General features: G+C 39.0%; 1 protein-coding gene across 1 annotated transcript in view; it reads left to right on the forward strand.

Annotated features, from left to right (window-relative positions):
* The window catches only part of crfa4 (cytokine receptor family, class I receptor 4), a 56,680-nt gene extending 45,401 nt beyond the window's left edge, over positions 1 to 11,279 (forward strand). The window contains exons 3-9 of the mRNA XM_084922597.1: positions 75 to 216; positions 1,598 to 1,767; positions 4,862 to 5,040; positions 5,702 to 5,855; positions 7,543 to 7,630; positions 9,175 to 9,244; positions 9,673 to 11,279. Coding sequence (XP_084778723.1) covers positions 75 to 216; positions 1,598 to 1,767; positions 4,862 to 5,040; positions 5,702 to 5,855; positions 7,543 to 7,630; positions 9,175 to 9,244; positions 9,673 to 10,350 — 1,481 coding nt within the window. The 3' untranslated portion in view covers positions 10,351 to 11,279. The remainder of the gene's footprint in view (positions 1 to 74; positions 217 to 1,597; positions 1,768 to 4,861; positions 5,041 to 5,701; positions 5,856 to 7,542; positions 7,631 to 9,174; positions 9,245 to 9,672) is intronic.
* Positions 11,280 to 12,686: the final 1,407 nt, after the last annotated feature.

Here is a 12,686-nt window from a genome sequence, read left to right on the forward strand (position 1 = left end):
AGGAAGAAAGATGTGGTGAGCAGACTATAACTTCATCATACTTCCTCTAACTCCACCCATGTGTGACTCCACAGAGGCAGCTGGTGGCGCCACGACAAGGCCTCACATCTACTTCTGCCGCTCGCCCAACATGGAGGACTTCACCTGCTGGTGGCATCCACTCAGCAACCTGACAGACGGAGAGGAAGTCACCCACATCCTCACCTACTCCAAAGAGTATGAACTCCACATCTCACAGTTAACTAGGACTAAAATAAACAGTAGAAGTAGGTGTTGACTGGTGGCCTTAGTGCATATGTTTGAGACTGAGTTGTTGATACAAGAGGGACTAAAAGGCTTTAAAAATTGTAATCAAATTGTTTCAAATTTCATGAATGCTTTACACTAACCCACATTAGTGGGGTTAGTGTAAACATATTGTCTTATAAAACCTTATAAAACAGCCACCCTAACAAACAATAAGAGCCTTGTTTTAGCCTTGTGAAACTATAAAAGAAGCCCCAGATCAGCAGCACACTGGGTCAGTTTCTGGGTCAGGTGAGTTTGTGCAGTTTGATTTCTCGTGCTTCGCGTCCCCGGGAAGCTTTTAAGAAGGTCAATATTTCCAAGCTGCTCTGAAATCCTGAACGCAGACTCACGTGGCCTCAAACAGATGCCAGCTGGCCCAGATGGCAGCCACAGCAAAGAAAACGCTGCCACTAATCAGGACAAATTGGATTGTGCTTTTGACCTCCTCGTGGCTTCAGAGCTCCTACTGATTGTTGTTTCATCTCCTGCTGCACTTTGTATGTTTGTTTGGGAAAACAAATGTAGATCAGGGATTATCTGATAAAAAAAAAAAAAAGACAAAACCTTACTAAACACCAAAGCAGCTAGGAATAAAGTCACAGCTCAGAGAGGGAGATTACACTCTGCAGGCACACCTCAGTGCTGTTTGTGTTTTAATATATTAAACTGCCATTACACACTTTTTATTTACATGAAATACCCTCACTAGGACTGAAAACAAACATGCTAATAAGGTTAAACATAAGCTTGTGATTATCCTCCATATTGAAAAGTTTCAAAACTTAAAGACAAGTTCCTTAAAATATTACAGTTAAGATCAATTTGAGGCATTAGCCTAACGTTGAACCTGATTTGGGGCTTTGATTTGGCCATTTCTTTATGATGGTTTTAACCTGGTTTTAAGCTGGTTTCAGATGTTGGGACTACTAGGTCAGGACTGGATTCAGGTTTGGTTTGGGGTTTGATCGAGAACTTTCCCCAGAATGTGTGTGTCTCTCTCTGTAATCTCCATGTGTTAACCTCAGGTCCTCAGGAGTGAGACCATCTGTTGTGGGATACCTTGTTTTTCTTTTGGCTGAAAACAGTTCTTCAGCCCTTCTGGTTGGATGCTTGGCTTCATGATGGCTACAATAAGTGTGATAAATTATTGCAAACCTGCTTGGAAATTAGACAAAATTAGACTGTTAAAAAGGCCAAAAACAAAAGAAAGTCCAAGTATTGTTTAAAAAGATGTCCAGTGTTAATTTACTGATTTGCCTTTTGTTTGTTAGTGCTTATCTAAATGTGTTTTTTCTTTGATTTTGTCAAGGAAGGAAGCCAAACTGGAATGTCCAGACTATGTGACTGGCGGCCCCAACAGCTGCCACTTTGACAGCAGCCACACATCTATATGGACGGTGTACTGTTTGACCGTGATCGCCATAACCACCCACAGAAACTACACCTCCAAGCAGCACTGCCTGGACGTGGCGGAAATAGGTAAGGGGTCGGATCTGGGTTAAAAATGCTGATTCAAACTAATTATATGACTCCATTACACAGAAGTTCAGTTTTTTGTTTCTTTTTGTTTTGGTTTGGTTCGTTTGTTATTCGGCCAACAACAAAACTGTTCTGTTAAATGGAATTTGATTCCATTGGAAATGGATTTTGGTGCAGATTTCTCCTTGTGACCTCTTATTTACTGACTAACATTGAGAACAAAGTGATACAAGAAAACAGACGAAAACAGAGCAAGTTTCAAGGCTTCAAAATTCATGTCTGAGTATTGATAAACCCATTTTTTTTAAAAAGAAATCTTCATGCTCAGACAGCCAGCTGTGCCAACTGTGTATGTAAATAACAGGTTTTGTCCTTGCTCAAAATTAGCCCTAACTAAGTACAGCTGTAAATTTGACCTCTTTATCATTACATCATTCCATTCATTAAAAAAATTAACACTCAAGGACAGAGGAGGATCTTTAGGCTCATCTTCAAGTTCATAAAAAGACAAAGAGCACTTGACAGTTGACAGAGCTGCCAGTTTGCCGAGAACTAGGAGTTAATAACAACTGTAATAGTCACTGTGATGGCGTGAATAATTACCCACCTACTTCATCTGGATTGGATTAATCCTGAACCTAAATAGAGGATAATAGGGGGATTTGAGGTGTGCGCTATGAAGGGAGATTAAAGGAAGCGTTGTGGCTATCTGGCTGAATCACCATGATACTTACCCTCAACACATAACCTCGTCTGCACAGGTCGTGTTTAGAGTTTTGATTTAAAATTGTCTTTAAGTGTAACAAGTACCATCTGCTGAGGGAATACCTTTTACACATAAACTGTATATAACAGATGGACACAGCCACAGTGATGTCACACATTGGTTTGTATGTAAGTGTTTTGGCTATGCTTTTTTTTGTAACCTAGAGGGACCATGTTTGGATGAGTGGTCAGAATGCTGTGTTGTCAATATTTGGCTCTTTTGGCACTTTCTATTTGTACTTTTGCAGCACACACTGTCTGCTGTCTCCTCACAACTTACATACATTTAAATTCCTGAATCAGAAAATACATTACCAGTTGGCTTGGCTCTTAACTCCATTTTTAGCTGGAATGGCAACAAATCAAGCAGATTAGAAAGCTGTTCAGTCTATTACAGAGCCTATTCAATTTGGGAAAACAAATTTTACATTGCTTTGGTCCAAAGCTAAAGTGATTTCCTTGTCTCCTTCATTATGGCACAGTGCCATACCTGAATGCTCTTCTTCAGCTCTATTTAAATGGATCTAGTTTAACATTTAACATCTTTAATGAGCAGCTGTCAGTTTGGAAAGAAACAGCAGCATTGAGAGCAGACTGAGTGGCAAAATAAATGTTTTCACTTATGAATTCACAAGATTAATGGCTTTCTCCCAGCACTGCTCTCCTGACTTATTTTCAGAGCCTGTTGCTTTCTGCCAGAATATGTTTTAAGGCTTAATAACCTCTACTCACATGCCCTGTTCCACTGACTCACCGTCCCGACTGACATGATTGCTGACTTCTTGGCTAAATTGGATTTAATCTCCACCGATGTTAATGGCAGTAAAAAGTAACACTTAAGCACAAGTCTGCAAAGCAAATGGAAATCTAGTTGTGTGAAAACAGGGGAATGTAATTATATGTCTCCACATGAGGTAGATAAATCAGGGTTCCCATGCATTCTTAAGAAGTTTTAAAAAGTATGAAATTTGATTTCACATAAAATGTCTTTACTTGTGAAAAGCCTTTTTAGTTTTTAAAAGGTATTTATGACAGAAACAAATCATAATACTTAATCAAATATGCAGTCATGGTAAAATAAAATTTCACCCTTTTTAAATTCAAATATTTTACATTTCATCAGCAAGTGTGAGCACCTCTATAAAAGTTTTAGGAGTTTGCTAGTCAGGAACATTCAGGTGTGCGGTAACTCAATGCCAAGAAGGAAAGACATCAGCAATGGTCTTAGAGAAGCAACCTGCCTATCGCTTACTGAAGCGTTGTAAGATAATACATAACAATAATAATAATATAAGATAATAATAAAGTTAATAAATAAATAATAAATAGTTATTATTTATTAATAAATAAAGTTAATAATAAAGTTAAAACCAGCCTCAGAATCTCTCAGTATGCTCAGTCTGAACTGAAGTAATTTAGCTGTGGAGCATTTCAAGGTTAACCATGTGAGTGAGCTCCTGATGTAATTAGAATCTTGTTTCACTTCATATTGAGTCTATTAGCAGCCATTCATTCTTACTTAAATATAAGATTCACAAGGTCATTCCTTAATTGAGGGAAGTTTTTTAAAAGCCTCAAACCCTGCTTATATTGAGATTCTGCGTGTAATGACCATGAGGCTTCTGCCAGATGCTAATCTCATTTATTGGGGACTGAGTGTCTGTTATTATCCAGATGCTGCACATTTGGACCAGAGCAGTCCACTTCCTGAGCTGGTTTTGAGGGGTTGCAGATTGGAGGTCTGCTTGGCATCATTATCATTGAACACGTGCGTGAAGCAGCGTCATGTGACCAGCAGTGTAGTGCTCTTTTTTTGTGTGCCTCAGATGTCAGGGGAGGTCAGAGACGTCGCTCTTATCACAGCCATGCAGGAGATTCAGCTAACAGCTGCAGATAGGCGGTTTCACTGGAATGGAAGTTAAAGGTTACAGTTTCAGTGTTAGAAACTAATTATTCTCATGACTCATTACTGAAATGTTGCACACCTAAGAAGAAGCAAACACACCTTAGATGAATCAGCCAGAGGGTGAATTTCCCTCTGACAAATACCCTTTGATGTCGAATTTCAATTAGAGTTTTACTGAGAACACTCCAATACATTTTCACGACTCACTACATAGTGAGTTTGACATTTTTTAATGTTAAAATATAGAGAGTGTAGTGTTTATATTATATCCCTGTATAGTACTCTCAAAGCCTCCCAATATGCTTTGTGATAAGTAGGGTACTAATAGTTCCTACCCAAGTCTAAGAGAAAAGAGAACCCAGAATTTTGACAATTCTGATACACTATTGTTTACCATGTTCTGGATCCTTTTTTTGTTCACAGTTCAGACGGAAACACCAGTCAACCTGACCCACAACCTGACAGACGTCGGTGGTGATGAAATGGGCCACAATGCGCTGATCTCCTGGACCTACCCAGTGCCTGCCCATGTGCAGTACGGTTGGATCACGCTGGTCTATGAGCTGCAGTACAGACGTATTACCGAGCCAGCCAACTGGAAGGTAAAGAGAGAAGTAATAATGAACTACAGATGAGTTTTTATACAAATGGAAGAAAAGAAAAAAAGTTCTTGGGGGAAGATCTTTACATTTACAGTTCTGGATATTTATTTAGGAAAGAAAAGAAATCTTTAAATCACTGAGGTGTGTTTCTGAATTAAATTGGTGATATTTGCCTTTATTTTATTTTATTTTACTTTTAAAAATAATTTAAGTGCAGACAACTGATTCACATGTGAGATTACAGTCATTTGTTTTAATGGAGTTTTGGTTTCAGGTGAATGAGAAACTAGCTTGTGGGTGTGAGGAAGATGTTGGGTACATCATCTACATAAAAGATGATATTTTGAATCTTGTACAGAATTTAATTAATAGACATTAGAGAAAACAAGCTCAAACAAAAATGTGATGAGGATGGCAAACTTCAACAAAATGTCAGGAAAAAAGAGGAGAGACCCTAAATTGAGCACACAGAATCTCAAGATACAAAACAAACAAACCAAGAACTTAAAAAAAAATTTGCTAACAAAATTCTGTGTAAAACAATGTGGCAGAAAATGTTATACACGTTACACTGAGTTCATTACTCTTCTTTAGACAGAGTTTTACGTATAAAGTAGTTCATTATGGTCTGCATGTCACAGAACATGTTGTCTGTTTGCAGGTGAAGTATCCTCTACGTGAGCCTCAGGTGGAGCTGCTTGGACTCCCGGTGGATGACTACGTGGTCCGAGTTCGTTGCCGTGCGCAGCACTCCAAGCTGTGGAGTGACTGGAGCACCATGCTGTTGATGAGCATCCCCCCGAGGCAGTCTGCAGGTACATCAGCAGCCAGACGGAGTAATGGTGCTGATTTACATGCTTCTGGTTTTGACTTTCAAGTGTTTCTTATTTTTACATTTTTTGTCATTTTAATTGCAGTGAACACAGTATGTTTCTGCATTTTTAAATTATATTTTGTGGGTTTCTCATGAGATTCATTTTGAACAAATTTTATTGCAAGTACAAAAAAGTTAAGCACCTATTTTTATTGTAGATCCTAACTAAAGCTTTATAATGCCGGCATAAAATCACATTGCATTTAGTACAGGCAATGACAAGACATCAAGAACTTAAAAAAAACCACCATCCAGTTAAAAGCTCTCAACACAAACTCAGTAGTGCTGTGGCACAGGAGGAAGGATTCAAACATCTACAGCTTGACACTAGACATTAATCCTGCAGACACATGCTACGCTTTTTTAAGCACATTAAGCATATTTCTTTTACATGCAATGTTGTTTTAAAAAAACAAATGGAAACCCCCCCCCCCCCCAAAAAAGACAGTTTTTCAGACATAGAAACAGCATTTCTTTCAGTGCAGTGCCAGGATTCTGAATTTGGACAGAATGGATCAGATCTATTTGAGCTGAGGATTCACATTACAGAAGTTAATGTTTTTAATGCTACCACTTCTATTTATTACAAGCAGGTACATGTGCCTGTATCAATCAAGGAAGCAGTACCCAATCAATCACTGTTATTTTTGCTGTACATTAGAAATACTAATATAAGCCAGCTCACAAGCTGTGGGCAGTGACTGAAAGAGCCTCTCCCTCAGTGATCGGGTGAGAACTTCAGTCATTTGGGAGGGATTCAGATTAGATGTGCTACTACTCCATAGATGATGGATAGATGGATGGCTAGACACTGAAATCCAACTGAAATTAAATAAATCCTGTCTTATTTGAATTATTTCTATCATATAGGCCAGATCGCAGTAAAAGAGAGCTGAAGAAAGAGACTGTTTGATAAGCTACATTGACTCTCATCAATCGAGAGGCTCACTGTATTTAAATTCATTAACTTCTCTCAATAGAAACTGCCTCTGCTTTCAAAGAGAACAATACGCAGAAATTTTCAGCTCTGTGTAGTTCTACTGTGAAAAGAAGCTACTGTGTAAAATACATGTGACCTATTTATTAACAATCTCAGGGAAAATTAGTTTTTTCCCCTAAGGCTAGTGTAAATATCTTTTAAACAGCAGGAGAGAGCCATGCTGCTTCAATAAGCATCATGCCATGTCACAAGATATGCATCCACAGCAGTATGCAATGCAAAAGAAAAAAAATTAAAGAAAGTTTCTTGATTCTCTGCTGAATGACTCCTGCTTGCTTAACATGCATCAGCTCGTGTGAAATGGCCTGTTCTGATTGGTGTGAATGATAAATTAATGAATGTTATCTTCAAAGATTGGAAAACGACAGTCTTTTTTCATTTTTTATTTTTAATTGTATTTGTTATAATCATTTAACATGAAATCGAGGAAAATCTCTCTCACAGGCAGTCCTGATGGGCTCTTTGTTAAATTGGTGGGTCCAAGCCCCTTAGGCCCACCCACAACACCACAAAAGATTTAATCTGTTAAAAAAAAATCCCTTTTCCCAATTAAATGTGTCACTGAAGGAGTAAAGCTGCAGGGGAGGAGGAGAGGGACGGTGACTCAAGGTGTGTTTTACCTGTGCAGGTAAATTGCTGGTGCTGATTCTGGTGACTGGAGTTGGCGTTGTGGCTCTGCTTGTTATCACCTTCAGTATTGTTCTACAAAGCAAGAGGTGAGAAAAAATACACATCTGTTTCTATCTTTGTCTTGCCACATATACACATGCGCCCGGACACACAAACACACACACACACATCATTTGATTTAGATTTTTGGGTTTAATATTGCAGGTGTAGAAGTAAGACGCTAACTGCTGCCCTGCTTCTTGTTTTTGTAGCTGTCAATAAGAATTTTCTTTACATCTGAACTGATTCATTTTTAGGAAGACCTTCAAAGTTGTAAAGAATGTTCAGCTGCAGAGAAATTGTTAAACTTAAATTGTTAAACTATCCAATTCTGACGCACAGGAAGAGCAGGCTCAGAGATAACGCTACATTTTTTTAAAAGATTAAATAAATTTTATGGCTGGAATACCGACTTCATTCAATGTGTGTGTGCTAGCTTAGTGCTGCCGTGAAGCTGCCTATTTTATGTGTGTCAATTAAAGGCAAGTACACCCTTTTTCAAGGTTTTACATATCACTACATATTAAAAATAATCTAGTCCCACCAGAGCATTTCAATCAGGTTAAAGTCTGGACTTTGACTGAGCCACAGTCAGTCTGCTGTAGATTCTCTACTGTGCTTGGGATCATTGTCCTGTTTAATGACACAGTTTGGGCCAAGCTTTAGTTGTTGGACAGATGGTCTCAAATTTGACTCTAGAATACTTTGATATACAGAGCACCTCATGGTCAACTCATTGACTTGTGGCTGCAAAACAAGCCTAACTCATGATCCCTCCACCACCATGCTGTAAGCTGGTATGAATTGTTTGTGCTGATACACTGTGTTTGTTTTGTGCATTATGATCAGACATCTTTACTTTGGTCTCTTCTGCCCAAAGGATGTCTTCTGGTTTGTTCAGATGCATCACTGCAAACTTAAGCTGTGTTGCAATGTTCTTTTTAGAGAGAAGTTGTTTTCTCTTGGCAACCCTTTCAAACCAGCTTGTTGATCAGTCTTTTTTGAATAATCCTTTTCACAAGAGAAATTATGGACATAGCTTGAAAATGGTCTAAAAAAATTTTCAGGTTAATGGGCCACAACAAATGCATCTCCGAGGTCATTGCCCATGTCTTTCCTCCTTGGCATTGTGTTAACATACACCTGAATGCTTCAGACCACCAAACTTCCAAAAGAGTCTACAGTGTAGACTGTGTAGTCACAAAATAGAGGGGGTGTGGCTTATGAGCTATACTACATACAGCCACCAGGAGGTGATCAGGATATTTTGGCTATTTTGGCACGTGTTTGAGCTTCTCTTCCCTATAATTTATCATATCTGCACTGCCCCATAATACACACCAACAGTTCCTATTTAAAGCAGAAAGTGGTTCAGAATAATATTTTCCATGAGAACTTTTCAGAGGCTCCACAGAAACACACTGTGAAAAATAAAGATTAGCTTCACTCCTCAGTGTGGACAAATGAGCGAACGGCGATAGGTTTTGTCTCTTCTCAGGGTCACACTATTACAGTGTGGGAGGATGAATGTGTTGTTTTTGTTTGCGTACTGACATGTTCAAACCTCCTCTCTGTCTACGTTCACCTTCAGAATAAAAGAGTACTTCCTGCCACCCATTCCAAAGCCACGGATCATCGGGATTGACCCATTGCTCCTGAAGGTAAAATGCGTGCATGCATCCCTCCTTTCAGGGTCGTGTTTTAGCCATTTGTCCTGACCTTGTACTTCTGCTCCTTTATTGCCTTCTCTCCATTTGTTTGCTTTTATCTCCCCTCCCCCTCTTTTTCTTATTGTATCCTCATGTTTCTCCTTCTTTTGCTGTTTTCACTGAAAATTGCCCTCATGTTCACTTTTCTCATTTCCCATTTACATTTTGATTCTATTTTTCCTCATCTCTTTTCTTAATTTTCATTTCTCATGCTTTTGCTTTCCTGATCCTCTTCCTCTTAATTTCTTAATTTGCCTTACTATTATTTCCTTTATCATTCTTCTTCTTTTCCCATTTTCTTCTACATCTCTTAATTTCTCATTGGTTCATTATTTTTTTCTTTATTTATTTATTCCTCCCATCCCCACCTCCATCCTCAGAAGGGGAACTTGGACGAAATCAACCGCCACTTCAGTAACTTCCACAGCTACAGGCCTCCAAGCTACTGTGAGGAAGTCTGGGACCACGTCAGCGCTGATGACATCTATCTCACCACACCGAAGCACAGCAGCGACGCACACAACCCTTCGGAATCAGAGAGGGACACCTTAATAGTTCCCTGCAACCCGGCGCCCTCAGAAGTGTCCACCCGCCATCAGCTCACAGCTCTAAACCCAAACTCGTACATGCAGAGTGTGCCACCTTACTGCTCTTTACCCACTGAAGCCTTCACCCCACCTCTGAGTATTCCTTCCCCGTGGCCGATGCCAGAGATCGTATCACTGCCCCGGACGGACTACAGCATGATGGAACATCCCAGCCTTTCCAACACCATCCCCACTCCAGACCTCACTTTCAGCACCAGCCCCTCACCGCAGGACTTCTACACCTGTGTCCAGCTCTTAAATGAAAGTGGTGAGGTGCATCTAGTGCCATGCTTGCCGCCGCCATACTGCAGGGAGTTCCCACCTCTCCCAAGGGCCAATTTAGATACTGCAGAGAAGGAGGAGAAAAAGAAGACAACCAACTACCAAACTAGGAAGAATGATGGTGGCAACTCTGCGAAGAGTGAGGCGGCTGTCCCTCTGCTGCCTGTTGCTGTTGACAACAGTGGCTGAGTCACAGGAAGGAGATCCATAAACTTTGAGAAAATGCGTCTAACGCAGAGACTTTTAAAATATGCAAAGTAAAATCTCCTGTAACCTGCTGGTTTGACTGGAAAGTGATACTGTTCTGTTCCACACCATTCAAGCTTCAAAGAAGAAGAGCACCTGGTTGACTTAACAACAGGAAGTAAATCTGCAGGCTCAAAGAGCCTTTTTTTTTAGCTTGCTAAAATGCTGATCTAGTATTGGAAACCATTTAAAAGACTATGGACCAACAATACTGATGCAATAAAGAACATTATGTTTCGATGACCAACATTTGGGCCCTCACAGTATTGAAACTGATCATTTCAAAGACACTTGGCTAAATTCTAAGCTTCACATGCACTATGCTAGAGCTAAAATCAAAGAAAGCAATAGTTAAGAGGAAAAAAATCAAGACTAAATTAATACAAGCAAGCACGTCATCCACAAAAGCTGGATTTCCTGATGAGATTAACACTGAGCTCTATTTATGGGTAATGGAGTTCATCAAACTTGAGGAAGCGTAACTGTAAATAAAATAATATAAATGTCACATTACCACTCACTGCTTTTCCCCAAAGCTTCTCATTCAGGGTTGTATGTCTTCTCAGGAAAAAGTGCAATCTGATGTTGAAGGGTGTCTGATTTACGGGGTATGTTTAACTTTCAACCTACTGTTTTCTCTTTCAGTGTCATTAAAGCAACATCTGGTGCATATTACACATATATGTTACAAAGCTGTAAATATGGCAATCTTCATGTCCAGGATATCAACTTATTCCATTGTGTTGTACTTATATGTGCCAGCCTTGTAGGGGAATATTTGCATCACACTCTGCATCACTTTCAGAATGTGAGTCTGGCACATTTCAGTGGGTGTCCCAGACTGGGGAGGAAAAAAAAAAAAATAAACAAAATTAAAAAAAAAAAAAAAAAAAAAAAATATATATATATATATATATATATATATATATATATATATAAAAGAATTTAAAAAAAATTGTGTGTATACATATATATATATATATATATATATATATATATGTGGGTGACGGAAAGGCTTGGCTCCGAAGTTAAACTCACACTGCTGGTACGACATGAAGCTGGCTGCTGCCAAGAAGCCGGACTTGGCAGATGAGAACACCTGTTTCTCTTCAGAGGAGGAACCTTTTACATTTTCAGTCCAGAGTCCCAAAAGATTTATTTAGAGATTTATTCCAGAAATATAAGGAATCAAGGAAAAGTAACTCCACTCCCTCAGGAAGACAGAAACTGTGAATTTCTTTTCATTGTACTCAGTATGTTTAACTCTATGAGGTCTCAGTCAGGACCCTATATTTTGGAGAGAAGCAAAAGGCATTCTGATTGCTGTAACTTTTGGGAATTGGGATAATAACAAAATGACTTTGTAATCGCTAAGCATCAGTATAATCACTGAGACCTCACAGGATTAACAAACTTCTACCTCTGGCCACATCTCTTTAGTTTCCAGAGAATATTCAATAAGGTAAAGCCCTCCCCCTCTGGACTATTACACAATAATATATATTTTCATAACAGATGGTTTTAGTCAGGATTAAAAAATAACACTATTACAAAAAGTGTTATATATATTTTTTGAAATGATGAAAGACCACCCTCAGGTAGTGTGTTCTTTATTTTCTTGGATAGAAGTGACATATTTTGGAAATCAGAGCAAAGAGAACCAGTGCATGCATTTAAATTGCAGTATTACATTTTGTATTTAGGTCAATGAATTCAAAGAGTCTGAGGACTCATCAGGGGTTAAATACAAAGAGTTGGTTGAAAAAGAAGGATATTTTTAAGAGCAAATCCAATCTGTCCATCTGCTGCTGGCTGATCTTTGGTGCCAGGTGATCTTACTCTATTTCCAGATTGTAATGACAGCTAAAATTAGAAAGCTGTTCTAGCCCTATTCTTCAGACCAATGGGATGAACAATACCTGTAGTGTGTCTAAGACATAAGGCCTCTTGATGTACCAGTCTTACTTCTGAATGTCCAAACTCTTCCATAATTTATATCCTAGACACCCTGAGAAGGATTTGACCAGTCAGCATCCTGAAATTCAAGACCAACAATATCATGAAATCATTTGGCTGTTTTAGAATGTGTTAAAACATTTCCAGCATCAGAGTGCCAAACATGTCACCAAAGAAAAGCCAGTAGCATTTTACCAGCTGGATACACTGGGTGATTTTTGATTCCTTAAGCCTCAGAGAAATGCTGTAACCACTGTGTTGAGGTGGGTTCTGTAGCTTACTAATAATTTCTACCTTGTTATTGTCGAAATGGCTGCCATTGT

The sequence above is a fragment of the Perissodus microlepis genome, chromosome 23 (assembly GCF_051167445.1).
Source record: "Perissodus microlepis isolate ML-2025 ecotype Zambia chromosome 23, ASM5116744v1, whole genome shotgun sequence".
NCBI classification, from domain to species: domain Eukaryota; kingdom Metazoa; phylum Chordata; class Actinopteri; order Cichliformes; family Cichlidae; genus Perissodus; species Perissodus microlepis.